The sequence below is a fragment of the Anas acuta genome, chromosome 19 (assembly GCF_963932015.1).
Source record: "Anas acuta chromosome 19, bAnaAcu1.1, whole genome shotgun sequence".
In the NCBI taxonomy this organism is placed as follows: domain Eukaryota; kingdom Metazoa; phylum Chordata; class Aves; order Anseriformes; family Anatidae; genus Anas; species Anas acuta.
In genome coordinates, this window is record NC_088997.1 from 8,353,692 (window position 1) to 8,381,273 (window position 27,582).

The window sequence follows — 27,582 nt, forward strand, 5'->3', positions numbered from 1 at the left end:
TGACACAAGCGTGTGAACAGTTTGGGTGACACTCTCTGGCTCACACCATCTTATCAGATGGATGCAAGAGATTTGAAAGCAGTGCCAAAATGCTGTCCTGAGTCCCTGTAAGAGCAGCTCCACCTTCCTTTTACTAACACACACAAATACAAGATAAAGTTTTTCCTCTCCTGGTGCCTATAGGTATCTATTCCACCTATAACGAAGTGTTTAAACATGCTGGAGAAAACAAGACAAACAAGACCTCATCATGTATCTTGTAAGAAGCTTAAGCCTTGCATAGTTGAACTTTGGTGTGGCTTTGGGGATGTGGCATGACAGGCGTGTGCCCGCTTTGTTACTATCTGCTTATAAAGGCTTTAAGTTGCAGTAAGTGAAGTTGGAGATTAGATGTTAGGAAGAACCTCCTAAGAGAAAGAAGAGGGCAATGGTACAGCAGAGTATCTGGAGAAGTCATGAAAACCTGTATGGGATCCTAAGGGCCTCCAGAGCCTGGGGAGCCAAGAGGATGGGAACTGCTCTGGCTGCCTCTCGGCTCTGTTCCTGTAATGCCAGACATGAGCTGTACACGCAAGTCTAAGCAGTGCTGATCCCTTGGGGACATGGCAAGATGAACAGAAGTTTCTTAGGTGCTCAGGGTGACTTTTATTGCAGCAGGGAGCCAAAAACACAATTTGGTGATAGGGTAGTAAGTAGTAGAGAGATTACATCCCACAGCTCTCCCTTATCCTGAATAAATGTGTTTATTTTTGTCTGTTGTTGTCTAGCCTGAGCAGATTTGGTTGTACTCTGTTCCTCCCAAAGCATGCCAGCTCCCAAACCAGTCACTGGTCCACTTAGTGAAGAACCTTAGTTATGCAGGCATCAGACCTGCTTTTGCTGTACTCTCTTTTTCAGCATCCTTCCCTTTCCTGGTCCGATTCCCACTCATTTCTGAATTTTACATTACTCAGTTCCTGATCCTACCGTTGCAATCTGTCCCAGAGGCAGAGCAGTTGTCATAAACAATGGCTAACAAAGCGATCTCTCTCGAATGACTTCTGCATTCTTTCTGGATATGCCCACTCCCATGTTAAAAATACTCTGTCATCCTACCATCAGATTTCTGGAGACTGCAGCTTAATTCCGGCTTGACACACTGCTGAACAGTAAGGCAGTATCTTTAATAAGGTTGGCAGCTGCTGAGTAAGGCTTCTCTGCCTGCCATGTGCGTGGTGTCTGTGCTGTCGACTGGGTCCCGTCTGCTCTTGCTGACAGGGTTTGGTGGTCTTCTTGGAAGAATTTACAGAGAAGGATTTGTTATTAGCTGCATGTCTGCCTGTGAGAGAAGACAAGTGAGTGTTTTGCTATTAGCAGCTTAGAGCTCCGTGCTGGACTCAAACCCAGTGTCCATCTCCCAGCTATCTGACAGGCCATCTGCACTTGGCACCGCGCACCTTTGGCAACGATAACTGCCTGCCTGGCCAAGCCTCTCTCATATCCTACCTGTTATTTGCTGGGTATGGGAGAATTTCTTTTTCAAGACGCCTTATTTTCTCTCTGCAGTCAGTCGTGCTGCTCAGACAACGGGACTTGGAGCTGTGCTTTGCCAAAAGAAATCAATTAACCTGCAGGAATCACGAACGCCAGTGTCACATGCCAGAGATTAAATCCATTCATCACCAGTAGGGTCAGGGCGTGCGGGCCAGATGTCGCAGACCCCTCTAATGAACTAATCTGGAAGCAAAGAAGTGTAACGCTGCTCTCTGCAGCCCTGCTCTGCCTATGGAAATTAAGCTTTTTCTGCTTTAATTTCAGTGCTTCTGTGAAAAGGAGTTTTTTTTTGGTTTGGTTTGGTTTGTTTGTTCCTTTGTGTGATGGTCTCTGGGTGTTTGCTTTGAGATAATTTCTTCTTCCAGGCAGGACACAGTATCAGGATAGCAACGCCACTTTCCTGTAAAGCTTTTTCCAGTTTCCACCACGTTTCCTTTCAAAAACAGAATTTCCAGGCTTTCAGTGCCTCGTGGTGTTCTTACGCTGCTTTTATCATTGCCACAGTTCTTGGCATATGTTGTGCACTGCTTTTGGAGCACAGGAATTCCAGTCAATGGGGTTGCCCCTCTCACAAAAACACTCAGAAAAAAATCTTTATATAGCAACTCTTTTCCTAAAAAAATCCTGATTCTTTTACAGTGTCTTTGATACTGTCTTAGGAGTCTGACAGCTTAAAGAGGCTTTCAGTCAATTTAGGACTAGCAGAGAACACGATACAGTACATCACTCTGTAATATAATCCAATCGTTTTTGGTGCAATTTTTAAAACACAAATTTAGCCTCACCCTTCCAAAGTGCTAAGAGAGACAAAACGGTTAGAGAATAGTTTCTGTAAGAGCTCTTATGCACTCGTAATCATAAATATAGCAGTTCTTTATGAAACCACTCCACTGCAATTACGGCTGTGGTTTCACTCAGCTATCCTGTTGGTCCTTTCCTGTTCTGTAGTGCTGTGGTGGAGGGTTAAAGCAGTCATGTTTTCTCTCCAAACATACCTACCTTCTGTTATATATTTCTCTTACATGCATAATGAAAATTTATGACACCCAAGTGGTACTTGGAGATGCTCTGGGAGAGCGTATATACAAGGAGAGGGGAGAGTATCCTGCCAGGACAGAGCCCTGCAGAAACAGATCAGAAATCTTATTATCATCCAGATAATAAGAATTAGTTACAATAATAACAACTTAGAATAATTATTACAATTAACATGTTAATGACTAATATAAATATTATAATAATTATTGTAATGACTAATTAATATCAGCCAGATAATATAATTAGTTATCAGCCAGAAGGCAACTTCTAGAGGTCAGGAGCACTTCAGGTACTTCACTTGGAAGTAAAAGCTCAGCACTGCTGGGAATTGCGTTGTGGTCTATGGCTTGTTTCTTGCTCATAATGCAGATAACTTGAGAAAACAAAGCCTCACCCTGGAGGGCTGCAGAAGAAATGCCTATATTAGTACTTAGTAGGAGCAGTGGCTTCACTAGTAATTAGGAAGAATGTGCTCTTTTCATTATGAAAAGTTTTTTAAAAAAAGTCCCTTCCACAAGCTCTGACCACTTTTGGATGCCAGGGCACATAAATCACTGTAATGTAATTAGCGTGTAAGATGATTTTTTCTGGGCAGTCAGCATGAGTGTCAGGAGCATCAGGAGCTTTGCTGTGCAACGCTCCTCTGTTTCTGCACAGACACCGACCTGTGGGACCACAGATGCTCTGCAGCAGGCACAGGCTGGTTCTGTAGTCCAGGGTCCAGTCTCCAACAGTGTCTACTTCCAGTTGTTGCTGAGAGAAAACCCAAATTCACCTAGATTTTTCCAGAAAGACACCACCCTGTGCAGGTGTCGGATAATCTACCCCTCAAATGATTTTTTTTTCCTATATCATTTTTTATTTAATCACTGATTTTGTACCTGGAGGCTTGAGATTTTCTGTTCTTTCCTGTCCCATCCAGCCATACAGCAAGATGCTCTGGATGGCTATCCAAGGTTTAGAATTGTTCAGTCTCTCCCTCCATCCTGTATGATATATGCTGGGTATTTCTGCCAAAGATACAGCAATGCAGATCAGGCAGCAGGATGCAACTGCAGCGTATATCCCTGGCACAGACACAAACAGGAATAAATAGCTGCCCTGATGCAGCTGGTCACAACAAAAGAATTCAGGTATTTAACTAGCTACCACCCATCACTGCAGAGAGACCTGCAGGCATAAATGGCTCACCTGTTTGTTTACATGACTGGTAAAGAATCAGGTTACTTTAACACCTCTAGAAGGGTTTTCTTCTTTCCTAAAATCAAACATTTCCTTAGGGAAAAAAAAAAAAAAAAAAAGATTTGATCAGGTGAGGAAACTCTAGCTGAGTAGCAGTGGTAATTAACATTTAATTTTAAAAGTGGTGGGTAAAACACTGCAAAGAAAATACTTGTTACAGACTAGATAGTGCAAGACAGAAAGAACAATTCCTAGTCCCTGCACCTTTTCTGCTGTCTTAAACATGGCAAATCTGAAAATTGCATTACAGGAAAAATGAGAATAATCCATTTTCAGACTCTGTCTCCTGCCTCAGATCAGGCTTATTTTTAGCCTTTTCTAGAACTAGATATAAAATGATCTTCCAGTTCTCCTATTGCAGCAATTTGAAAGTGCCTGACCTTATTTTTGCTTTGCAGATTCTATTATGTGGGGCAGGGGAAGGACTCACAGAGCTGTCAAGCCTCCTTTCTCTGATTTTTCTGTGGCAGTGGTTAGAGACAGAAAGGAACCCATCAAGTGACCTTATGCTGTTGTCAGTACAGGAGAGTCCCCCCCGTTAACAGTGTCACAGGTATAACTGGGGGGCTGGATTGATGCACAGCACATTCCACTCCGGTCATTTGCATTACTGAAAAGAATTTATCTTTCATGAGATAATTTAAGATGTGCTGCAAGGTGTTTTTTTTAGAAAAGCTGAACATGAACTTTAGAGAGCTGTCTCAGTGCTGCATTGAAGCAATGCCAGTCTGAGGATTTCAGGGCCAGCTAGTGGATTTAATCACACAAGTCCCATACAGGGATATTTGAACAGTTCACCCACTGCTGATATTCAGCTATTTATGGGGAATAACACGATTGCTTTGCTTGCTTTTTTCACTTTACAAAAAAAGAATGAGTTAAATATTTCCTATAGGAATATAAGCTCAGGATACTTTTTTTAGCCCAGATAAGATGCCCTTAGCCTTTTGAAGGCATGCCGATTTGCAGCAAAAAGCCCAGCTTAGGATGCAGAGGCTCTGTGATGCTGAAGGGAGAAAGGCGAGGAGTGGAGTGTGTTCTGAAGATCATAGAATGACATGAAAAAGATGCATAGACTGCAGATGGAACAGGATTAGACTATTAGGTGGTTTATATGGAACCAAAGAGTTGGGAGGTGGTGAAAATATACATGTAAGTAGTTTTTTTATTAGTGGAAAAAGCCTACTTGTCGAACTGGTGTGTGGTTTTGGGGTTTTGTGTTTTTGTTTGTTTGTTTTTTCCCTGTTTACTAGTTGTGTTTGTAAATCTGTAAATGGAGCTAGCAGATACAAGAATGTAGTGGCTTGGGACTAGCTGAGTTTTAAATGCTGATTTGCTTTCTTCAATTGGGAGCTGCTGGTTTCATGCAGATGGAAAATAGGCCTTATACCAAACAAATTACTGTTTTGTTCTCCTGCTTTAGTCAACCTGCAGATTTCCTGCAGGTTATGTAGAAGATGTCAAAGGTCAGTCTGGTTGTTCACAGACACGTTGAGATGAATCGCGGTCCTTACACAAAATGCTCACAGCATTTGAAATATGCTGTTCAAGTTAATTGTTGGCAGCAGGAGCTTTGCTTAAGTATAGGCAGAAGGACAGAGCCAGCTGGTGCTGGCATAGCTCTTGCTGTCTGCAGGCTGTGGCAGAGGCTGCAGGCAGAACGTCGTGGTTGTCCAAGCCCCTCCATTGCCCGTACATACTGTCCTTTTGAGGTTAATCTCCTGTGCCACAGTATTCCTAGACTATTCCCAGCTGTTTGCTGTTCTACAGCAGAAAGGGAATTGTTCCATGTGGCTGAAGTTAGAGGGAGGCACAGCTTCCTTTTCCAAGAGCATCACAAGAACTGCTTTGAGTCCTGCTGTCTTGGTTACTGACTCTGCTGTGACCTTCAAGAAGTAAATGCTATCCCTAAAATGCTCATCAGCTGGAGAACAGGATTAAAAGCTCTTGCCCACAAGGTGGAAGGGGACTTAAACCATATGCTCACAATCGATGAAATATGGCACATTGTCACTGCAAAGGACAGTTCTTGGCATGCAAGGACATTGCCACACAGGAAGGTATTTTAAACTCATGCTAAGACAGTTTCTTTGCTAAGGCTGCCCTGGCACAGGTATGAAATCTGATGAAATCTCATGCAGGTGACTGGAGCAACGGAACAGACGGCAGTCTTCCAAGCCAGAAAGCCTTTCTGACACAGGGAAATAGAACCAATAATGAAAAATGCTGCTTTGCCAGTCTGTTTCCCGAAGACTGTCACAGTCACAGAACGTATTATAAAGGTATTGACTTTTATCAGCAGCAGATGACCTCTTCATGTGGAGAACTGCATGCTCATATTCAAGGCAACTGTGTTAATAGGCTAATTAGCACTTAGCATAATGGAAGTCTGTGGACTTGTGCACTCTGAACCTGGACCAGAGGTGTTTGGCAAGGCAGATTTTCAGCCAGTTGTGACTCTGTGTGTGTGTTAGAGTAATTTAATTGTGGTTGGGGCCTTGGCCTGAGTGACGTCTTTTAGTAAAACAGGGACAAAACTGTTAGCTTATTGCTTCCAGTACTTCCACGAGGCCTGTCTGAAGTGTTCTGGCTTAGTCATTCCTCAAGTTGCTGCCAGACCACAACCACATGCCAGAAAGGGCTTGCCCAGACCGTTACAGCAGAGCAGAGCAGGACAGTTCCCCATAGAGGTGGACTTGTCAGTAGGAGGTTAAAGGTTGGACTGGATGATCTCAGAGCTCTTTTCCAACCTGAGTGATTCAGTGATACCTGGTAGCTTAGAGACTGGTAAAAGGAGCTGTATCATGAGGCAGTTATTTTTGGAGGGTAAGAAATATGTTTGTTTGTTTGGTTGGCATCAGGAAACTGTAGAGGAGTTGTTGTTTAAAGATTTAATTAGATCACACCTGTCATGATTTATCGTCCCTCACATTCAATCATGCCAAAAAAAAAAAAAAAAAGCAAGACCCTCCATTTCCTCTTTCTTCCCTTATTTCAGTGGACATGAGAGTTATGATTTTATCTAAGTTTTCCATGGCACAGGCAATCCCACCACCTTCACCCTGAGTTCATCATTAGCTGGCAGCATTGTATACACAGGGACAGACTCAAGCCCAAAGTTTTGAGGGCTTCAGAGTCCTGCATCTTCAGTAGCTTTGGAAGCACCATTAGTGTACCACCATGGAGCAGTAAGGCAGAGTTAGCTCTGAAGTTCATTTTCATCCAAGACCTTGGTGCCTAATGAGTGCTGTTAACTGCTCTTATTCAGATCTGTTCTGTCGCAGCTGCCTGGAAAAATAGAAGAAAAGGTTATTAATTTTTTCTTTACACCATTTTTCTCCTCTGATAAGATCTATGGAAGAGGAAAAATAGAAGCTGACCGTGTTTATTCCTCTGGGAAGAAATATATTCAGCACCTGGGTTAAATGAGCAGATAGAAAATACTGACAGAGTCTGTGCAGCTTTGAGGGGCTGTACCAAATAAATAGAGAAAAAAATGTATTTGCTGTACACGATCATCATATTCTGTTCACCAAACCAACTGATGTGCAGGAAGAGAAGGGGATTTAAGCCAATTCATTACTTTAGTGCAGCTGGCAGAGCACCTGTCACCACCAGCACGAAGCCCCCATCAGGCTGAACCCACAAGAGAGCTGCTGCTCAGTGCAGACCGACACCGTTTCTGGCTGCAGAGGGAAGGGCAGCTCTATGCCTGCAGCTGCCAGGACGGCTGCACGCAACCAGGTCCCATCGTAGTTTGGTTTGGAGTGCTTCAGATTTACACAAGCCCCAGGCTTCCTCTCTGGGTAGAAGTGAGTGAGCAGAAGCAGCCAGCAGAGCTAAATTAAGCAGTGGTTTCCTACTCCAATGTAAGCTACTCCTGTTCTGCTTCTTTTTTAAAAAAAAATAGTGTTATGCTTGGTGTTCTTTAGCAAACTGACCTCGGCTTCATCCAGCATACCCTTTTCCTGGGAGGCTGGAGGAACCTGTCATGCTGCATCAGGAAGCTTGGTGCATGGACTATTTTTAGCTGTGCCAGTCCTGTCCCTGTACCACTCGCTGGGATCTTTCTAGCTTGATGTATTACTACTGCTCACCTTCCATGCATCTTCACCTTCAGTCCTTGTTTTCAGATGCAGCATGCTAGGAGCCTTTTAAATCAAAGCACTGAGTTTCAGCGGTAATGCATGTTGTTAATCTTGGGTGTCTTGTACAAAGTTAGTGATTTCACTATCAAAATAGCTCGAGTTCAGTTAAAACAGGACATGCTGTCTGGAAGCAAGCCTTAATTTGGCTGTTCTTACACCCGGCTCAGGACATAATAGGTTGAACTAAGGTTAAATGTAAAGCAGCCATCTTTTAGGGCTGAGATGGAGGTAGAAATGCACCTGGCAGCTCGTTCAGTGTCACAGCAGAACCCTGTTACAAGCCCTGTTACAGCAGGGAACTCCAGCCCCTTCCTAATACAGGTGAAAATAGCAACTCTCCTTTGATACTGGAGGACGGTAATGGTTTGTGCTTGTGTATTCTACACTGCTTGATTAAAAGCTCTGTGTTTTGAAGGGTTTACAAGGTACATACTTGAACTTGAGTCTCCAGCCCGCTGGTTGTGCTGTTGGTAACATGTCTGGCAAAAAGGAGCTGCCTTGTTGGGACCAGGGTGTAACCTGCACAAATGTGGTGGAGAGCCAAGCTGAACAAGTGCTGGGCAGGAGCTAGGGCAGCAGGTTTGGGTTCTGCAGTCAACAAAATCCCAAGGGCAAGCAGAATACCCTTTGATTCATTTCAGGGCCAAAAATCTTTGCATGAAGTCAGCACCCACACGTGCAGCCCTGTTAGCACTGTGCGTTACTAGATGAAACCTGGTGCTTTCAATGGAGTTTGAGTGATTCAAAGTCCTCAAGGGAAATATAACAAAACCCCAGTGAAATGCAGCTATACATCCCTGCGTGGTGAAATACTGGTGAGACAAAGCCGTAGAGTCTGTGTAGAGTATGACTGACAAATAAATGGGGTAATTTGTGCTTTTTACGAGGTGTTTCCTGGTCCTCTGCTCCCTACCTGCTTGTTTTGCTGGCAGGCCAACTGCAAGCTGCGTTTCTGAGGGTGCTGACAGTATGCAGTGGTGGAAAATATGAGTGAGGTGGTCTGCAGCCTTGTGTCCGTTTCCCTCCTTTGTTTACGAAAATATTTTGGCAACTGGCTTCGGCAAGGATTTACTTCGTGCAACTGATCCTTGCAGTAACAAGCTGGTAGATGAAGTGAGCGATGTCAAACGTACCTTCCTAATGTCCCTGCCTTTCTGAGCCACAGCTGGTAAACCTGGAGGTGGTTATTGTGCAGGGAGAGAGCTTTGCCTGTGCCTAAGCCCACTTCATGCTCCTTTGTTTTAGAGATCTCTTCTAGCTGCAGCTACACTTGTCCTCTTTTAGGGATCAGAGAGACCACAGTGACCACACTACTTCTACCCTAGGCTTTTACTTTACCCGATGGACCTGAAGTTGTGTGCATCTGAAGATGCACACAAAAGATGAACCCAAAGAGGAAGGCTGCCCGAAGCTCTCCTGCTCCATAATGATTGAGTCAGTTCTCTGCAGGAGTGCAGTGATAACGATGGTGTGAGCTAACGGCGTGTGCAAGCGACTTCCCCTGTTTATCAATTGATAAGATTCACTGCCACATCTGAAAGTCACACAGGTGTGGAGCTGCAAATCAGGATGCTTCGCCTTGATTTTTCTCACACAGGTTGAGGCAGCAATGTTAGATTTGAATGCTACTGATGAGCTTCAGTAGCTGGATTTGCAGATTGCTGCACCTGGCTGGGCTGCTAATCATCACCGACACACGGCTGGCACGTGTGTCATTGGGTCTGAAGCTCTGATGCAAAGAGACTCTTTAATTACCTTCAGTATTTGGAAAAGAAATTTCATGTTATTCATAGATTTAAGGCCTTAAGGTCTCTGCCTTTCAGGGTGTCTGTCCATGTAAACACTTCAGCACCTACCATTTCTGGTTGCAGTGTGTTCACGAGGCCTTCTGGAAATGCTCCTTGGCCTTGCAGTGCTTACGGGAGGGACAGATGGCTGCTGCCCGAGCTTGGGTGCTCCCAGTGTTCATCAACAACCTCACCGAGACCTGGTGTTTGCCAGCTGAGTTTGTTCAGCTTTTGTAAGCAGGTCTGACCCTTCTTTCTGCTGAGGCCACTGACATCAGCCCTGCTGCCCAGTAAGCGCTCCCCAGGCAGCTTTCAGAAGCTGCTCATTGAACCCAGGTTTACCCCAGCACTGTCTGAGAAAACTCAGCCAGCGAGGACTCTGCTGAAGGATGCCATTTGTGGCTCCTACATTCGTATCCCCCCTGAAGCACTGCTTCAGCCAGACACTTAGAGCTCATCGCGGTGCTCCAGGAACACACAACTCTCTCCTGTGAGATGGAGGAAGGAGCCTTAGTCACCGGCAGGGCTGCTGCTACGTACAGCGATGTAGCTGCCCCTGTAGCCCCAGTACTCTTTACTGAATGAGCTCTTGTTAGTCAAATAATGAGTTATTTGCAGGCTAGAAGGACCCCACTGAAGCGTTTTATTGTTGGTTGTAAAAGTTAAGTGATGTTAAGTACAGCAGGCTGTAAAAATTAGGATGTTATTTCCTAATACACTTCGCTGTTACAGAAGCCAGAGCCTGACTTGTTTAGGTAACAAGAGTGCGAGGCTTTTTGGCAATCTACAGGATACTAAAATACGTGTGTTGTTTAGGTTATGTATGAAACTGAACATTAAAGGGTGTCCGTAGCGTTCACAAAAGTTTTATTTAAGCACAGCCTCTCTCTAGGAGTCTCGTGCACGATGGTGCCCCACACACCAGGCTGTAAGTGTGTTCTTCTTGACATCCCGTTACCTGCTTGAGGTTAAGGTCGTGGACCGAAATGATAAAGGTGTAGAGCTCAAACATTCAGTAGGCTGTATTTTATGGAAGTCAGTGGGACATATGGCCCCCTGTGGCTTCTCACAGCTTCACCCCACATCGCTGGAACAGCCAGAACTGCAGGTAGGAAGGGCGGCCTGGGTTTTGTTCGTGCTGGCGCAGGGTGAAGCAAAGCATTCAGGGACTGGATTTGAGCAGCAAAGCCTCTCTCAAAGGCTTTGGAAGGCCCAGATTGTGCCAGGAACCGTGCAGCAGTGTAGAGCTGTACTCTGCCACTACAAACCGTAAGCTCCAGCATCTGTTGGACTGGTGAGCAGCTACACTGACGGACCCAGCACTTGGAGAACCATCTCTGCACAGCTCCTGAAACTGAAACTAGTGTATAGCTGACCTGTAAGGGTTCTGGTGACTCATCTGTTATCTTAAATTCATCTTCTTTTTCTTATGCAATTCTCTCACCCGCTGAGGTGCTGTGAAATTAGATGCATTTTACACAGTATAAATATTTAACAGCCCTAAAGCATGTAGTTTAATATTAAACAGACAGTCATATAAATGCTTCGGAATTATAGATGCTGTCACATTACATGGAAATGGTTTGATAGCATCTAGGAGAAGTATTTGGGTTTGACAGGGGAGGAAATGATGGGGTCAGAAGGAGTTGGTCTCATTTTTAACTGCTAGAGGAGCCCATAAAAACAATCAAAAAGAGTTGTACAGCTTCTGTTCTTGAAAGGCAATTTGGGCAAGTTTCCTCCCCCTCAGGAAATAACAGAGTGGTTCCCACCCTGCTCTCTTCAAGGAATGAAAACATTCACAATCTTGAGAAAACAATGCAGAGAAAATAGAACAATTTGGGAACCACTGTTTAGTCAGCAGATATCCCCAAATCGGAAGCGATAACCTATTCAGTGTGGGATTATCATTATCAGAAAGACAAGTGGGACTTAAATGAGGATTTATATGCTCTTGAGTCTTGTTAGCTTAAGCCCATGCAAGACATTTTACCACCTAAGAGAATCTAAAATTTATTATGAGCATTTTTGCTTAAAAAAATAAATTCAGAGCTGACCTGCTGCCACCCGTCAGCTGGGCTTTGTTGAAACCCGGCTGAGCACAAGTCAGTGACCATTGTCTACAGCACAGTGTTTGAGAATGAAGGCTGCCCTGAAATTTGGGAGACTACTTCAGTTCTCTCTTCTGCCTACGAGCTTCCTGTGTGATTCCTGAAAGTCCATTCTGTCCCCAGCAGGTTCTCAAAGTCATGTGGGGTCTAATCTCCTGTGAAATCTTCTCAGTGCATTTTCAGGAACAGCCCCCCTAGGCCTCCGTTCCCTTCTGTAAAAGAGAGATAAAGCAGAAGTTGAGAGAAATGCATTAAAATAGAGCAGACGAGTCATTCTCATGACTTCAAGGTAGCAGAAGTACTTATGCGGGGGGTACTTTTTATTCTGTAGGAGGCTGAAACATGCGTGATACAAGAAGCAGAGCCTTGTGTGCTCACCTGTCAGCAATGCAGGGACGAGAGATGATGTAGTGTCAAAACAAATGTCTTCTGTGTATATTCTGTATCTTGTAAAAATGTGGAAGTGGTACCTCGGTGAGGGACATTGCTTTCCAGCAACGTTACTGAGCAGCCAAACAGCTGGAGTTTTAGTATTCTACGATAGCTGCATAAAATAGCATGGTTTACTTCCTGCTTCTAACACTGCCTCGAGCATCACAAGGTGATGTTTCAGCTCTCTGATGTATTCTGATAATGAAAGCATAGTTAAAATGTTCAATAGACTGTCCAGTGCAACAGGGCTACAAAGAATGGTAATTCTACAAAGAAGCTCAGGGCAGCTCCTGCATCAAAACCACCTCAGTTCAGAGCCTTCAAATGCAGAAAAGGCACAGAGGCTTCTTAGCGTCTTGGAGAAAACTTCCTGCGAGGTTGGGGCAATGTTCTCCAGGCTGAGCTGGGCCAATTTCTGCTGCAGATATTTCTTGGAAGTTGACCTCTAACCACTGGTTCATTTTCATCCCGGAACAGGTCTTAACCCAGCATCATCCCCTTTCAGCATCAAAGGGTGTCTCAGGCCAGGTGTGAAGTCTGGGGAGCCACAGATGAGTTTTAATGAATCGGCATTTTCCAAAGGAAAATGATGCTTCACTGCGTTCTTACCTGGTAGGCGCTCAGGCAGATACTTTCTGTGATCTTGCCTGTAAACCTGCCCAGGTTTTTCACTGATTCAGACAGAAGTGGTGCTTTTGCATGTGATTGCAAAATCCTGCTGCAATCCTTTCAGGTACACAATACCAGTTTTAGTTTGTTATTCTAAGTTAGCAGCCAAGTGGTATGAGAAGACTCCTACTTTGTGACTCATTTGTTCTCCTCTTGGCCAAGTACAGCTAGAGTGCATTTGGGTGAAGCACTCAAACGTGGCTCCTTAAAGCCAGACCCTTAAGTGAGGTTGGGGTTTTCCAGCAGGGTTATCCAGAACCTGGCAGTTCCACTAATGTCAGTGACCACCCAAGACAGAAAGCAAGTCCCAGGTTTATTGCAGTCCGGGGGTGACTTGTCCTTTCTACAGTCCACATTAGGGCCCTGCTGGGCTTAACGTTATCAAAGGAGGTGATTGTTGCTGTCCCTCGGTAACCACAAGCTGGGAAGGCATGAGTGGTGTTTAAAAAGCCAGAGAGGAGGGGACATCTGCAGCTGCAGGACAGCTGGTGGCAGCTCCAGCTCAGAGCTGCTGCTGAGGAAGGCTGAATTGCACAGGGTGTGTACTGCAACAAGAAGGAGCAGGTCTACAGGATAAACCTTGTGAAACTACGACTGCTTTTTTCCCTGGGTACCTCACACAGCAAACAGGATCCATCCCCCTCGCTGCCCTCAGTAGCAGGAGGCAACAGCTTCTCCCTGGTGATGCTGCAGTCCTCGCCGGACCCCATCAATCACTTGGGAGCAGTTGTCTGGAACAGCAGCAGGTCTCCAGGAGCTGAAAATTGAAAGGCAGCTTTCTTTTTAATTTAATTTTTATCAGTGGTGACTGTTTACATTTATGCTGTCAAGTCTGAAGGACACCATCCAACAGGCATTGTATGCACAGCCTTGTCACTGGCTTCGGGAAACAATTGCTACTTCTGAATGCCTCCGGGGCCTTCCCAAGTCCTTGTCAATTAGTGTCAGCAATATTACTTGGCGTGTTCCAGCAATTGTCAGAACTGCTATCAGACACCGCTGTGAAAGGGTTTCAGCTTTAATAACTGTCCTGCCCTGTAGTGTAACGTGCTATCTCTTTAGAAACTGTTAAGCAGTGGGAACCTGGATTTAAGAGGCTGGTATGTTTTTGGAAGTCTGCTCCTTGGCTAGCTGCAGCTCTCTCATGTCTCTCTTGTTCTCTCTCCCCCAGGGTGAATCACCTCGTGATGCCACCAGCCTCCGTCAAAGTCTGAGACGGTGAGTGACCCCAACCAGCAACTGCTTTCAGCTACCCATCCTCCCCAAACCCCTACCAACTCATTTCTTTCCATATCACTTGGAAACCGGTTAATTTTTGATAGCCACAATCTGCACCTTTGCTACCTTGGACCCAAATCAGAGCAAAGCAAGAACACAAAAACCAGGGGTCAAAACTGAAGTGTCCTTTGTTGCACTGAGGTATTTCCAGAAGCCTTGTGCTCCCCTCTTGGAGCAGGTAAGGCCATGCACCCCCTATCAACTTGAACACCCAGAGGTGTGATTGTCCGAAGCCAGAATTTAGCCTTTGCCTGAATATATCTTTCATTCCCAAAACTTGCTGCTGCTTTGCTTTTGGTCTAACATCTGCTCACTATCACGTGGCCATTTCTAGCAGATTCCAAATCCAAACATTTCTGCTGAAAAATGCTTTGTGGCAGCACGAGAACACCCGTGTGGCTGCTAGGACTGTCCCCACTGCAACCCTCAACCAAGGGTGATGGCTCTGAGACCTTGGCAGGGAACCAGTGGGACAGTCCCACTCCCACTCCCACTCCCACTCCCACTCCCTCTCCTCCCTTGTGTCCAGGCTGTTCTTATCGCTCACCGGCAGTCACAGCACCGCAGCTCAGAGCTGCAACAATTGATAAACACTTCCCAGCATTTTACTGTAGCCAAAATTAATTACAGCAAGATTTGTTTTTTGAAGAGGAGATTTCTTTTCTATGAATTAAATGCATTGAAAGACTAATCATAAAATCAGAACTCGGTAACACACATAAGAAGGGCCTTTTGGGGAAAACGATTTATTACAATCTCTAGTATAGCAGATGTGTTATTTCCACAGAGGGGAGGATGTTTTGGTAGAGGCTGAGGATAAAGTAGGCCTGCCTGTACCTTGCAGTCTCTGGGCTGGATGTGTAATCATACGCTGTCATTTAGCAGCAGCTTTTAGACAAAGGTTTTTTTAGAAAAACACAAAAGACTCAAAAATTGGGGAGCAAGTATGAGTTGGTATTGCTGTGACTTGCCTTACAGAACTGAACACTTGGGTCCTGTGCACACATTTTTTTTTTCACTGTACTTTTTTTTTTTTTCTCTTTTGGTCCCGTTTTATACAAGTTGAGAGAAACCAGGCTATCCTTATAGGGAATTTTTCCATAACCCAGCAGTCACTGGTTTTTAAGGTCAGGGACAATTTCCTGCACAATATGGGGCACAGAACCTCTCACAGGAAATCCTGCAGCGAGAGAGCTGGTTATCCTTTCCATATAAGCTAGGAAAGCTTCACCATTACCAAGCACTGCTCACGCCGAGCCCACTAACCAGCCTTTCTCTTGTTTGCAGTTGCCAGTGAAGGAAACTACATGTGGACTCCTGCTTCCACCACCACAATCTCCAGCTCGAAGCCCTTCCATACTGGAACCGGCGGCTCCTTCAGCTCCACGCCGCCCCGGGAGGGTTCTCCAGCACCAAACCCATCGCAGCGCTCCACCTGCGGGGCTGGGCAGCAGGAGATGAGCAGGGCAGCCTGGAACAGACGCTGCTGGAGCGTAAGGACATTCCCAGGTTCCTCTGAGCATCGCAAGCAACTCTCCACCGGCCCCACAACCCAAGTGAGTGACTGTAGATTGTGTACATGGTTTTAGTTGTAGCCCATGAAGTCCACATCGTTTATAGGACAAGCTCCGTCCTAGCGAATGCTGCTGTTCTGCCAGCACTCCCGCACCCAGAGACTGCACTAGTTTGGGGACCTGTTCTGTACATCACCTTTTCTTTAACACTGAAGGCTCAATTCAGATTATTATTTTTTATTTAAATACGTCGTAAGATGCTTTATCTCTGCTGAAGACATATATATAAATATATATATTTAGATAAACAGTTTTTATTTAAACGTTTGAGATCTGGAGCTGCCTGTGCAACCCTACCAGCCATGAATACGTCCACAACTCTCCTCATCTCAGTGCCCTGCTGTCAGGCCCTGGGAGGGCACCACAGGAAGAGTCCCGGGGGCTGGATGACTGCCTGTCACCCGAGGCTGAGCAATGGGACAGAGGAGAGCGTTTCACTGCACTGGGTATGCTGGCGGTTGTTACAGAAAGGCCCAGAACTTTTGACAGAAATACCTAGGGGCTCCAGATTTTGCTCAATATACTAAATTCAGCCTTGCCTAGGAGATTCACAGGTTTTTAAAATACCAAAATCCAGCTGGCTGAATTGCTTTACCTAGGGCCTGGTAGTGCAATACTGCTGTGCCAGTGACACCACGCTTTGTTTACACGCATATCACGGGATGTGCATTGTCCGTGCTAATTCTCCCTTGTCAGTATTTTCAAAGCAGGTGGCTGATACTCTACAGTAGCTGTTCCCTTTGGAACGATGGTTAGGTAAATGCATGTCCATCCCCAAGCACACTCCCAGCCTGCTCTTACTGGGGTGTCAGTTAATCATTTATCTTTATAAAGATGTACTTGAGATCTTTAATATACAAGGCCAGTGTCTGAACAAATGCAGAAGAGTGTGTATGTAAAGCAGTCAGAGTGCCATTCCCCAAGAGTCTTATGTCCTGCACAAGCCAAATTTATGCTATGTCAGCTTGATGCTGCAAGAGTGTGGGGAAGGAGGGAGAGCACAGACCCTGGAGAAAAAGTCAGGCTTCCAGAGAAAGGGCATTCTTCCATGAGCTCCCCACTCCCTTTGCAATGTTCAGATGTTTGCCATAGTTTAGACTCTCTCCAGTTTAGTGCACACCTTGAGAAGGTGACTGCACCTCGCTCTTGTGCTCATGTTTCATAAGTAGCTGTGGCTGGGCTGCAAGAAGGACTAAATCAGCAAAGGAAATGCAACGCTGGGACTGGAACCAATTTAAGTCTGGAAGTTGGCTGTCCTGATTCTGGTGTACATTTGTTCAGGGAAGGTGCTGTTAGTAAAGGTGGGTTTTACCTCTCATTCACTTGCTGGATGTACTGTGAGCTGCAGTACACCGTTACTGTAAATACAGTCAGTAACTCAGTTACCAGCAAACTGGTCAGCACTCACTGCGTAGCCAGTCTCTGCCCAGGCAGATGTGTTTTGAGGGTGACTCCTATAACAACGTGAGCATTTCCTCCTCACGAGCCTCCACAGGACTACTCTGCAGAGGCTAGCCTGTCACCTCAAATACTTTTACAATGTCTCTAAGATTTGGTTAAGCAACTAGTGCCACAAATTTTCCTCGAGTGCTTGGGCATCCTCTGGAAAACAGCAAGTGGGTGCTAGAAATAATAAAGCAAAACAAATCCAAAACAATGCTTCATTTCCCACCTCGTGCCACTATTTACGTTTGTAGGGGAAATACCAGTGCTGTAGTCTAGGAGCCAAATTTTTGGCTTTAAAGGCACATGAATTTCTGATTCCCATTAAGAAATTCCTTGTTAAGCTGGCTAAAAAGAAACAAAAAGCAACCAAACAATTAGTCATTTCATCTCAGAGACCAAAGAAGATTTGCTGTATTTCCCAAATTGCTTTTCTGATAGGCTCTCTCTGCTGTAGCATTTACTGTCAACAAAATGAAGCATTAATGCAAAAGTTCAGAAGTTAGAAATTATCCTTAAATGTAATTCTCAGGCGTCAATAATGAAAAGGGAACTTAACTGTGTTGTAGTTTCACTGGCTCTCCTTGTTTGTGACAAACCCCAGTCCTTGTTGGAGAAGCTCTGCACTGTTACGGGAGGCCAGCTTTAGCTTCTGTGAATATGAAGGAAATTGCTGTGGCTTTCTTTTTAACAAGGATAAGGGGATGGGAGTAAACAAGGGAGTGAGAAGTGAGTCCTACCTGCAGCAGTTCCATGCCAAGGGACCCCTGAATCCCTGCTCCCACCTGTTCCAGGCTAAGAGAGGGGAGCCAAAGCAGCAGCAATGTCAGCTCAGGAGGGATGAACAGGAGAAGGGACAGAAAATCTGGCTGCTGCCCCTCTACATATTCATGGCTCCGTATTCAAATGGCTAGAATCTGAAGGTTGGATTTCTTGTTGAGTGTGTCTTGTTTTAGCTGTGTGTTTGTATTCCAAACTGGAAGAATTACTCAGTGAGAGCTTCTATAACGTTACTCTGTCTGTTAGAGGGAAACCAGCTCACTTGGATCAAGGGTCTGCAGACCCTTGGGGAAAGTCACTACCTGGGCCTCAGTTCCTGTAGGTGCAGAGCTGAGATACTTGCTGCTGAAATGAAGTGCTGTTGTGTTTCTGTACTATAGTGGAGGTCAGAAGCTCCCCATTATTAAAATACAGCTGACCATATCATATCGTACTGGTGCTGAATTCTGGACTTTAGCATGCAGGATTGTGCTGGTTTCCATTATAGCTCTGTGTGCAACAATTTTAGGTAGGTGTAGATGTAGTCAGGCCCAGAAGCTGTTAGGACCATTTGGCTGTTGACCTCATAAAGCAGTGTACAAGTGGAACCATTTTTGGTATACACATAGGAAGTGTTTCTGGAATGAGAACAGACGTCTAGGCTGGATACGTACTACTTATAGCAAAGCTGAATAACAACCCTTATGAAAATTAGTATCTCTGTTTTTATAAAGAAAGGCTGGTAATAGGAAAAGATAATTAGTCTTTAATAAAGAATACGCATATTTTAGTATCCATCACAACCAACGATGCAAGATTTCAGCCCATCACTTAAATAAATAGTTGTTCAGACCATCAAGGTTACATTTGCAATTCAAAACTTCCACATAAAATTAAATGGTCGCAGTAAGGACAGAAACACCTGCAAAGCCTCTGGTTTCCTGCACACAAATTGACTTCATGTGAATGTCTGAAAATGAGCATGCACAAAAAGCAGCCCTTGAACACATCTGAAAACATAGGGGAAAATACTACACCAAAAGGGAGCAAGCACCCCATCCCTCATGCCCTCCCATGCACGTATCCATCTCAGGCGAGGGAGCCAAGTGAGGGGAGAGGGTTCAGGTTTTGGGCTGGTGCTGCTGCACCGTACCTTACCCCGCTCCTTAGGCTGTGGCCGGCCCCTCTGCAGTGCTCTGCCCTTGCTCCCCACCTCTCTCCCTGCAGGGCTGCAGCAAGGCACAGTGCAGGCTCCTTCCACCCTCCCTGGGTGTTCGATGCAGCCTTGCTGCACGCATCAGGGTCTGCGCCTGCCTGTGCAGGGTGCGGGGTGTCCAAGGGTGTGCAGGGTGTAGGGACAGTCCAGGATGCCCCTCAGTCAATCACCAGGGCTTTCTTCTGCTCCACTTCATGAAGAGTTTGTTGTGTTTTTTTTTAAGCAAGTGTTAACTCCCTCCGCAGCTAATAGTGCATTTGCACCAGTGTACCACTGTGAAGCAGCCAGGCTGCTCGTACACAGCAAGAGGAACAGAGGTAACGGGAACTGCACAGAGAGGCAAGAAAATTACCCAAAAAGCAGCAAGCTGCCAGCCCGAGTAACTACACTGCCTCCTGCTGCCACCACTTACCATCTGGGTGAACCCAAGAGCCTCTCACCTTTTACAGACTAGCTAAGAGAGAACCTCAGGGTGCCATAACCCTACTAGATGAATGGATGTACTCTGGAAAGCAGAGTTCCTCTCTGCACCTTCTGTCCTAATTGTTTGTTTTCTTCTCTGTTTGCTTTATTGTTTGGTAACCAGCACTTACAATCACTTTTACTATGTGATGTATGGGAGTAGAATAGTATATTTTCTTGTTATACAAGGGAGGAGTATAAAATAGTTTTCTGATTTCTTTCAGAAGCAAATGACTATTTTATTTTTTAAGAGCAACTGATTGTGAATCTCAGAGTATAAAAAAGAGAAATAAGCCAAATATATACCTTTATGTAAATTAAGAAATAAAAGTATTTAAAACATACCTCCCGGCTCCCTTTCCTGTGTCACCACTTGCTCTGGTTGTGCCCTCCCGTGGCTGCTGCCCGTGGGGCTGGTCCCTGGGACGAGGCTGCCCCAAGCCCCACGGCTCCTGCCACAAACACTGACACGGCCCCAATGAGCCCACAGTGTCCAGGCTGGCCACCAGCTGCCTGGGGCTGGTGTAAAAGCAACACCACTGGCAGGGGCAGGGGGAGCAGTGGGTGGGGGTGGCAGCCTCCTCTTCCCTGGGTTGGCCGCCTGGGTCCAAGGCCTAGCAAGTGTCCAGGCCAGGAGGCCTGCCCCGCTGCAAGCCAAGGGTTTGTCTGTCTAAAAAAACAACCCTGATCACCTTGTGGCACAGCATCTCAGGGCTTTCGGCTTAATCGTACTGTGGAAGTGACTGAAGCACGGTTTCATAGGTTTTGATGTTCCTGCAGCTCAGTTTGAAACTCCGCTACTTCAGCATCCATCAGCCAACAACTGCTGCCACGGCCGTACTGTTCCCTTTTCTGGATCACAGACATCCACGTGCCCCTACCCACCCCACACAGCCACCCGGACACTCGGGCACTCTTCCAGCCCCAGTAGCTGTCCCTGTTGATAAATCCACCCCACGCTGGTCCCCTCGAGATCCCACCAAGGCCATCCGCAGTCCGACACAGCCTCACTGCACGAGCTTGCAGAGCACCTTCTCTGACCACCCTCGACACACGTCCACACCAGAGCAGGGCATCGCCTTGGGAAGACCAAGCGGGCTGTACAAGCTGCAGCCGTTGATGCTGGAGGTGTCTGAGCTCGCTGCTGGTGGTCAGTTACATTTATACAGAGATCCCGACCGCCTGGCAACCTCTCTTTCACTTCCAATCAACTCCAACACACTTCAGCCCCCTCCTGTTGTCCCCGGCACAATCTCGGTATGACACAAATAAAGCATTAAGCTTAGCATTTGAAAAATATGCCAAAAAGGACACGTTTACAATTGATTCATCCTTTTCTGTGGCTATACGCAATGGCCAACAGATGCAAGGCAAGTCAGAAGGAAATCCACGCGGCCAGGCTTTCCGGCCACCAGGAAGAGCCGTGCTGTGGCCCTGGATGCTGGGAACGGAGGGGCTGCAGCCGGCCCAGGACCCTCTCTGCAGCACAGAGTCTGCCACCAGGCACTGCCCCAGGCCAAGCCCGCAAGCCAGCAGCAAGCAGCCGGGGCGGCACAGGGCACCCCCAGTGCCCCAACAGTCGCCCTCTCATCACTCCTGCCACAAAAACTTCCTCTCCCCATTCACAGCCCCTCTCCCTCTTGCTCAGCTTGGGACAGGCAGGTGTTTATTGCCCTTTGCAGGGGACAGATTTTACCACCCAGCTTCACCCGACTGCCACGTGCAGCCTCCCCTAGGCATTCAGGCCGACTCTTCCACCAGTCACCGCCAGTGGGGAGAGTCCTAATGCACCTCGGACCAAAAGATCATGATTTTGGTTAAAACAGTCTATAACCTTCAGACAAGGAGCAGGCACAGGACTGAGAAAGGCGAGCTCACAGCCCTGCTCCTGGCAGGACCCCCCCTGCCTCAGGCAGAGGCCTTCCTCTAGCACCAGGCCCGCAGACAGGCAGGAGAGCTCCAGGAGCTCAGAGCCCCAGGGCCTGCGGCTCTTTTCTTGCCTTCAGCACAACCCTGGAGCTCTCATCACTGCCAAAGAGCTTCTGAGCCCAGGACAGCTGAAAAGGCTTCATTAAAATCAAAGCCTGGTCTATCCCCTGCAAGCCCTAAGGTCCGGTGACAGATGGACATGAAATCAAGGCAAATGAAACCTTTGGAAGGCACAAATAAGTGCCGGTGAAACACGATTTGCCGTGGTGGATTAGTGACTGCATTTATACACCGTGCATCAAAGCCAGGCTAAAGCCAGGTAATTTAATTGGCAATGAAGTTGTTACTGCAGCAGTGTGCTCGATGCCTCACAGCTTTCCTGTCCCTTTTCCCTTTGCTCTGCAAACGCTGCAGACACACACAGGAGCACAGCAGCGGTCAGGGAGGTCACTGTCGGCCTCTCCAGCCTGGCAGCGGGCACTGCCCAGGTGCCAGCCCCCTGCCAGGTCCAAGGCCAGCAGCGCTTCCATGCCGTGCCTCGCCCTGCCCTGGTTTCTTCCCAAAAGGACAAACGGATCCGCATGGCCTCAAACCTGGTCCTTAAAACAACCCAGCGGTGTCTGAGTGCCACACATCACACGAGCTGGGGAGGTGACCCTCAGACACCCCCAAAGGCTTCACTGCAAGGGCTCTCAGGATAGACTCCTGTGTGCGGCCCCTGTACCTGCTGGGCCACCACCTCCAGGCCCGGGAGCGCCAGGCTCAGCTCCCACCACCATCAGGCTGCTGCTGTCCTGCTGCACAGCCTGAGACAGCCCGGGGGGCTCCAGTGCTGTCCCCCAAATCCCCACACACCCAGTACCCGTCTGCTCACCTGGCCTCCCCCTCCCCACACCTGCACCGTTTCTCCTCCGGTTCTGCAGGGGCAGCGGTGCAAAGTCCCAGGACGTGCTACTTCCAGGCACAAAGAGAAGGAAAGAAATCATTAGTGAGGCAGACTTGAAGACATGAAACCTTCGCTCCCCTTCAGAGCATCTCCAGACCATTAAAGGCGGGTGACCTGCTGGCCTTGGATGACCTGCTGGCCTCTTACCTGCTGCGTCTGCACAGAAGTTGAGAAGTCAGCACTCAGGAGACAGCTGGGGGGGCATCGAGATCCAAGGGCTTGGCTGGGACTGAGGTTTTAACCAGGCAATGAACCAGCTTTCAGTATGAAATGGCAGAGACTGGGCAACAGCCCCGGTGCCAGCAGCCCTCTTTGTCTCCTTGCTCTTGGAGACAGCAGCAGTAATTGCCAACACCTTCTGGCTGGGCACAACGGCTGGCAGCTCTCCTGCGGGCTGCGAGAGCAGCTCTTCTAGTCAAGGCCCTGCAATAACACCCAGATCAACAAAGGGCTTGGGAGAAAAGCACTGTCAGGACGAGTCCAGCCCCAGTTTGCTCAGAACTGGCTGGTGTTTGAGGTGGGGAAATTGCAAGTGAGAGAGCACTGCACTGAGAGGCCAACAGCAGCCTTCACCGAGCTCAGTCCTGCACCACCGCAGCCCCTGCTGAGCCTGGAGGCCAACAGTTGGCCTGAGGGGGCTAAAGGAGAGCTTCCCTTCACGTGCCAAGGGACCCTGACAACCTCACAGAGCTCCCCTTCTCCTCCTTCCCCAGCCTGTGCCTCTGCCTAAAAGGTTTTGGACTCGAAGGGCCCAGCTCCAGCCAGCTCCCCCTCCTCACCCAGCACAGACGAAGGCTGCAGCCTCCAGTGCACCAAGCGCTCCTCGGTGCTGCCTCCCTGGAGGGCCAGAGGAAGGCTGCTGTGAAGGCAGGAAGCAAAAGGCAGGGGCAGGCAGGACACCCTCTGCTGAGCCCTGCCAGCAGGCACCACAGCTCCAGCCCTTACCCGCTGCTGCCAGGAGCTCCTTGGGGTACGCGGCAGGCCTCGGGGATCGCTGCTGGGACATGGAAGTGCCTCCTGGGGACCTTTAGGCCATTTAAGTCATTGCAAAGGCAGATGGACAAACAGCCACAGACAAACGCAGCCTTTTGCAGCTCTTCTCTCGCTCCTTCCAAAAGCCCCACGGCAATTCTGGTGCCCTTACCCGTGCCTGGCAGAACAGACCCACCTGTGGGAGGACAGCCAAGGAGGGAAGAGGCTTTAGAGGCAACCACAAGGTGAGTGGGGTTTCAAACGCCTTCAGACCCAGCTCCCATGAGCCAAGAGCCCAACACGGTGAACAAGATGGTCCTGGCGTTCTGCAGAGCGCTGATGGCTTTCAGGAGCCCAGGAATAAGTAAGAAGAAGCTTTTCCGAGCGGTCGCCTTCGCAGAGTGCTGCATGCCTGCTGGTAGCAGGTGTGTGCGTGGCTGCACTGCGGGCCTGGCAGCCCAGCAGATCAATTAACCATTTCCATTGCTTCACTGCTTTATTGATGTCCCTGTGCCATCACAGGGGCCGTCACCCTTCCAGCAAATGGCTGTGCAAGAGAAAGCAAAGCGGTGAGCTCATGGTAGTTACTGGTGACACCTGAGCAGCCCAAATTGGATATATTTAACCTCAGAATATGCAAGTGCAAACCCATTTAACCCCCAGGCATGTCAGGTATTCAGCATCTCCCAGCCTGGAAAAGCTGCAAGCACTGCTGGGCCTGGCCAGGACAGAAACGTCCCTTTAGGGATCACTCCTGAACCTCCAGGGCTTGACCACACAACAGCAGTGCCAGCTCACCTACTGCATCTCCCCAGGGGATCCAAGCAAGCCTCCTGCATTTGCCTTGGGGCAATCAAGGGGGAAAAAAGGAGGCCGTGCTCCCCAGCAGAGGCTGTTAGGCACTGCCAGAGCTCAGAGAGGACGAGGCCTCCTGAAGCTTTAGCTGAACCTCCCACACAAGCCAGACCTACAGCTTTAGAGCTCAGCATTATGGCAGTTTTATTTAAATTCAAGGAGGGCATAAAAATATAGTTATAAAAGATGCTAAAACAGTCCTCTGAGTCACATTAGCCATGCCAGGCCTGGGTGAGTCCATGAAGTTTTACTCCTGCAGCGCTGGAGCTTTTTTCTCTTTCCTTTTCTTCTTGGCTTTGCCCTGCTTCTGCGGCGTCTCCTGGCTGGCGCTCCCTTTGGCTTTCTTTGCAGCTGGAACCTGCTCAGCTTCGTTACCTGCATCACCTTTTCTTTTTCTATTCCTCTTCTTCTTCTTTTTGTCAGCCACGGCATCACCGTTCACAGCTCCACCCTTGCTGCCTGCTGCTGCCACCCCGTTCTCCCTGACCCCTCTGTTCCGATTCTTGCGTTTCTTGCTGCCAGGCACAGGGCCCTGCTTTTGCTCGGGGCTTCCTGTTCCCAGGGCTTGCCCCTCTGGGGCTGCTGGCTCTCCATCTTTTCTACCTCCTGGTGCTACTCCGTTCTCCTGGACGCCTTTCTTGCGATTCTTGCGTTTCTTGGTCTCTGGGAGGAAGCCTTTCTTCTTCCGCTTCAGCGGCTCCGCTGCCTGCACGGGTTTATTGGCTGCTTTCTCTTTCTTGGGCTTCCTGCAGAGAGAACACCAAAAATCAACACTAACTCAGTTTACAGCCAGGAAGCACTGCGATGCATGCTCCAGGCAGGCCACGACCAGGCAGAAGCAGGAGGAAGCGGAGAACCCCCCCCCAAACCCTTCCAGCCTCACCCAGGCAGCCCAGTATAACCCAGTTACTGCCCTGTGCCAGCTCAGTCCCCAGAAAGGCACCTGAAAAGGAACCAGGCTGCGATCCCGCAGCCCTTCTGGAGAGTTGTTCGTGCTGTGCCAGTTCAGGGTGGAAAAAAACAAACATCCTGAGAACACGATGTTAGTGTTTGTCTCTCAGCACCTCCACCAGGGTGCTGGGGACAAACCACACCTGCTGCAGGTCCGGTCCCGCTCACCTGCACAAAGATCCCCGGGTCTCACAGCACAATGGCACCAACAGGGGCAGCAGGCTGCGCCCTCAAACCCCATCCCTTCCTCAGGCAGCACACAAAACTCAGTGTTTCATGCCCACTAGGCCCTCAGCCATCCCCTCGCAGTCTCTCCTTGCTGCTAACCCAAGCCTTGCCCCTGGGCCAGACCCAGCAGCACGGTGCCAAGCGAGCTGTGTGGGACTGCTGACGGGACCAGGGCTGTGCCACGGGGCTGGGTGAGGCCACCGTGCCCTGGCAGGCTGTTGGAGGCATCAGGAGGGGCCACAGCAACAGTTTCAGCTGCCTTGTGCAATTCCTCCCTGCCTGTGAGCCCTCTCACAGCGAGCCATGTGCAAGCATTTCCCCCAGAGCCTCTTACAGGGCTGAGATGCCTCAGACCAGGCCACCCACAGGCTGGGGCTGCGACTCCCAGCTGTCAGCAGAGCCACCCAGCGCCGTGCACAGCGCTAAATGCTGCCAGAAGGAAGAGGAAACAAAAAGCCCAATTGCAAGCTACTGGCAGGAAGGAAAAAAAAGATCCTGCCCTTCTTTTTCCCCAGGAGTAAAAGTCAAATCCAGGTGCCATTTAGCACGGGAGCATTGAAGCACGAAGGCTGAACGCTCCCAGCCTTCAAAGCAAGGCAACCTGGCTGGGGACCCAGGTACCGAGGAGCCCAAAAATCACTGGGGGGGGCTGAAGGCCCTGGGCAGGGTCTCTCTGGTATTCACTCGCTTCCCCTGACAGCTACTCGTTCCCTCCAGGCTCACATCTGCAGGATCAGCCCACGCTGATGTGGTAGGAGCTGAGTGACTCAGCCCAGCCCAGAAATGCCCTGCAATGCTGGCGATGGCTCTTGCACCAGGCCACTGCTCAGAGCTGCAGGTGCTCTGTCCTTGGGTAATCGACTGTCTTACATCTGCTGGCAAGAGCAGATCAGATATCAGACATGCCTCACAACCCTCTTCCAAAAAAGGCCCGATCCTAACCATGCACACACCTGAGCAATGAGCCTAGCACCAAGCAAAACAAGAAGCGTTTCACCCTCACCACCCCAGCAGCTCCAGTTAAGTCAAACCCCAGTCTGAGCTCAGTGCCTTGATTTCCCTTCCCTTCCTGCTTCCCCAGGCCAAAGAAGCCAAGCAGGACAGGCAGGCAGCCCTGCAGGCGAGCCGAGAAGCCCGGGTGCCAGCCGTACGTACGTGTGGTTCAGCCACCGCATGGCATTCCAGTAGAGAGAGTCAAGGCGTGCTGACTTCCCGATGCCTTCCTGCTGGTTCAGAGCTACCAGCACTTTGTCCAGCTCCATCAGCTCCACGGGCAGCTTCTGCAAGAGGCAAGTGCACACTGACAACGTGCAGGGTGAGCTCAGAAGGAGCCACCTGGTTTCTCTAGGCCACTGCCCTGAGCCTCCACAACGCTTCAAGCTGGGGGCAAAAACTGGTGAGTTACACCATGCCACTACATACAGGGTTTGCTTGAAAACTGGGTCTCTAGCATGCCAAACATGAGTCTAAGCTAGAATTATCTGGCATGAAAGGGACTGAAAGGTCCTTTAGTCCTTTTTCCTTTTCACCCCGTGACTGGGAAAGGGGGGATGAAGATGATGTGCTATGTACCTACCCTAAAGAAAAGCAGAAGTGTTTTCAGTCTGGTTTCTAAAGAACTCAATCATGCTGCTTCTGACTGCCTGTAACAGCTTCTGTGACCCAGTGGACAATTTCAGTAAAACCAGACAGAAAGGGGTGTCTCAGAGGCTGTTCAGGACCTCCAAGAACCCCGGAAATAATCTCTCTCCCCACCCACTTTCCTATTAGGTCTCCACAAAGAAATGGGCTGTGGTGCGAGCTTATCAGTAGGAAACTGGGCTTCAGCAATTATGCTGCTTGCGTTATTTTGCTCTCATAAATAAAACCATGTTGGAAACTTATTTTGTCACCTATAGAAAATCTCCTCATGTTTAAAAATGCCGTTTTTCTTTAGAGCTGAACAATGCCCCATTCCAGCTCACAAAGCTTCTGCGTAAGTCTCAGTTTCTGGTAATCAGTCTCGGGGG

General features: G+C 48.2%; 2 protein-coding genes and 1 long non-coding RNA gene across 8 annotated transcripts in view; 1 reads left to right on the top strand and 2 right to left on the bottom strand.

Moving 5' to 3' along the window:
- Positions 1-20,036, top strand: part of LOC137842224 (sphingosine-1-phosphate transporter SPNS2-like) — a 134,730-nt gene extending 114,694 nt beyond the window's left edge. For all 3 annotated transcript variants that reach the window (XR_011088968.1, XR_011088967.1, XM_068655987.1), the window contains 2 exons: positions 14,132-14,178; positions 15,526-20,036. Coding sequence is in view for 1 of the 3 variants with exons in the window: in XM_068655987.1 (XP_068512088.1) it covers positions 14,132-14,174 (43 nt within the window). In the remaining 2 variants the exon portion in view is untranslated. The remainder of the gene's footprint in view (positions 1-14,131; positions 14,179-15,525) is intronic.
- LOC137842228 (uncharacterized) lies at positions 334-3,712 on the bottom strand. Of its 4 annotated transcripts, XR_011088973.1 has the most exons (5): positions 3,453-3,712; positions 3,237-3,324; positions 2,533-2,654; positions 1,486-1,607; positions 334-1,318 (listed from the first exon to the last, which is right to left on the bottom strand). It is a non-coding gene; the product is annotated as an uncharacterized lncRNA (long non-coding RNA). The 4 variants fall into 4 exon arrangements; XR_011088972.1 differs by having other exon boundaries at positions 334-2,060; XR_011088971.1 differs by having other exon boundaries at positions 1,486-2,654.
- A 4,485-nt stretch (positions 20,037-24,521) lies between the features above and the next one.
- MYBBP1A (MYB binding protein 1a) overlaps positions 24,522-27,582 on the bottom strand; it is a 59,776-nt gene continuing 56,715 nt past the window's right edge. Inside the window, exons 26-27 of the mRNA XM_068655986.1 lie at positions 26,729-26,853; positions 24,522-25,140 (exon numbers count right to left, since the gene is read on the bottom strand). Of these exons, the coding sequence (XP_068512087.1) occupies positions 24,642-25,140; positions 26,729-26,853 (624 nt within the window). The 3' untranslated portion in view covers positions 24,522-24,641. The remainder of the gene's footprint in view (positions 25,141-26,728; positions 26,854-27,582) is intronic.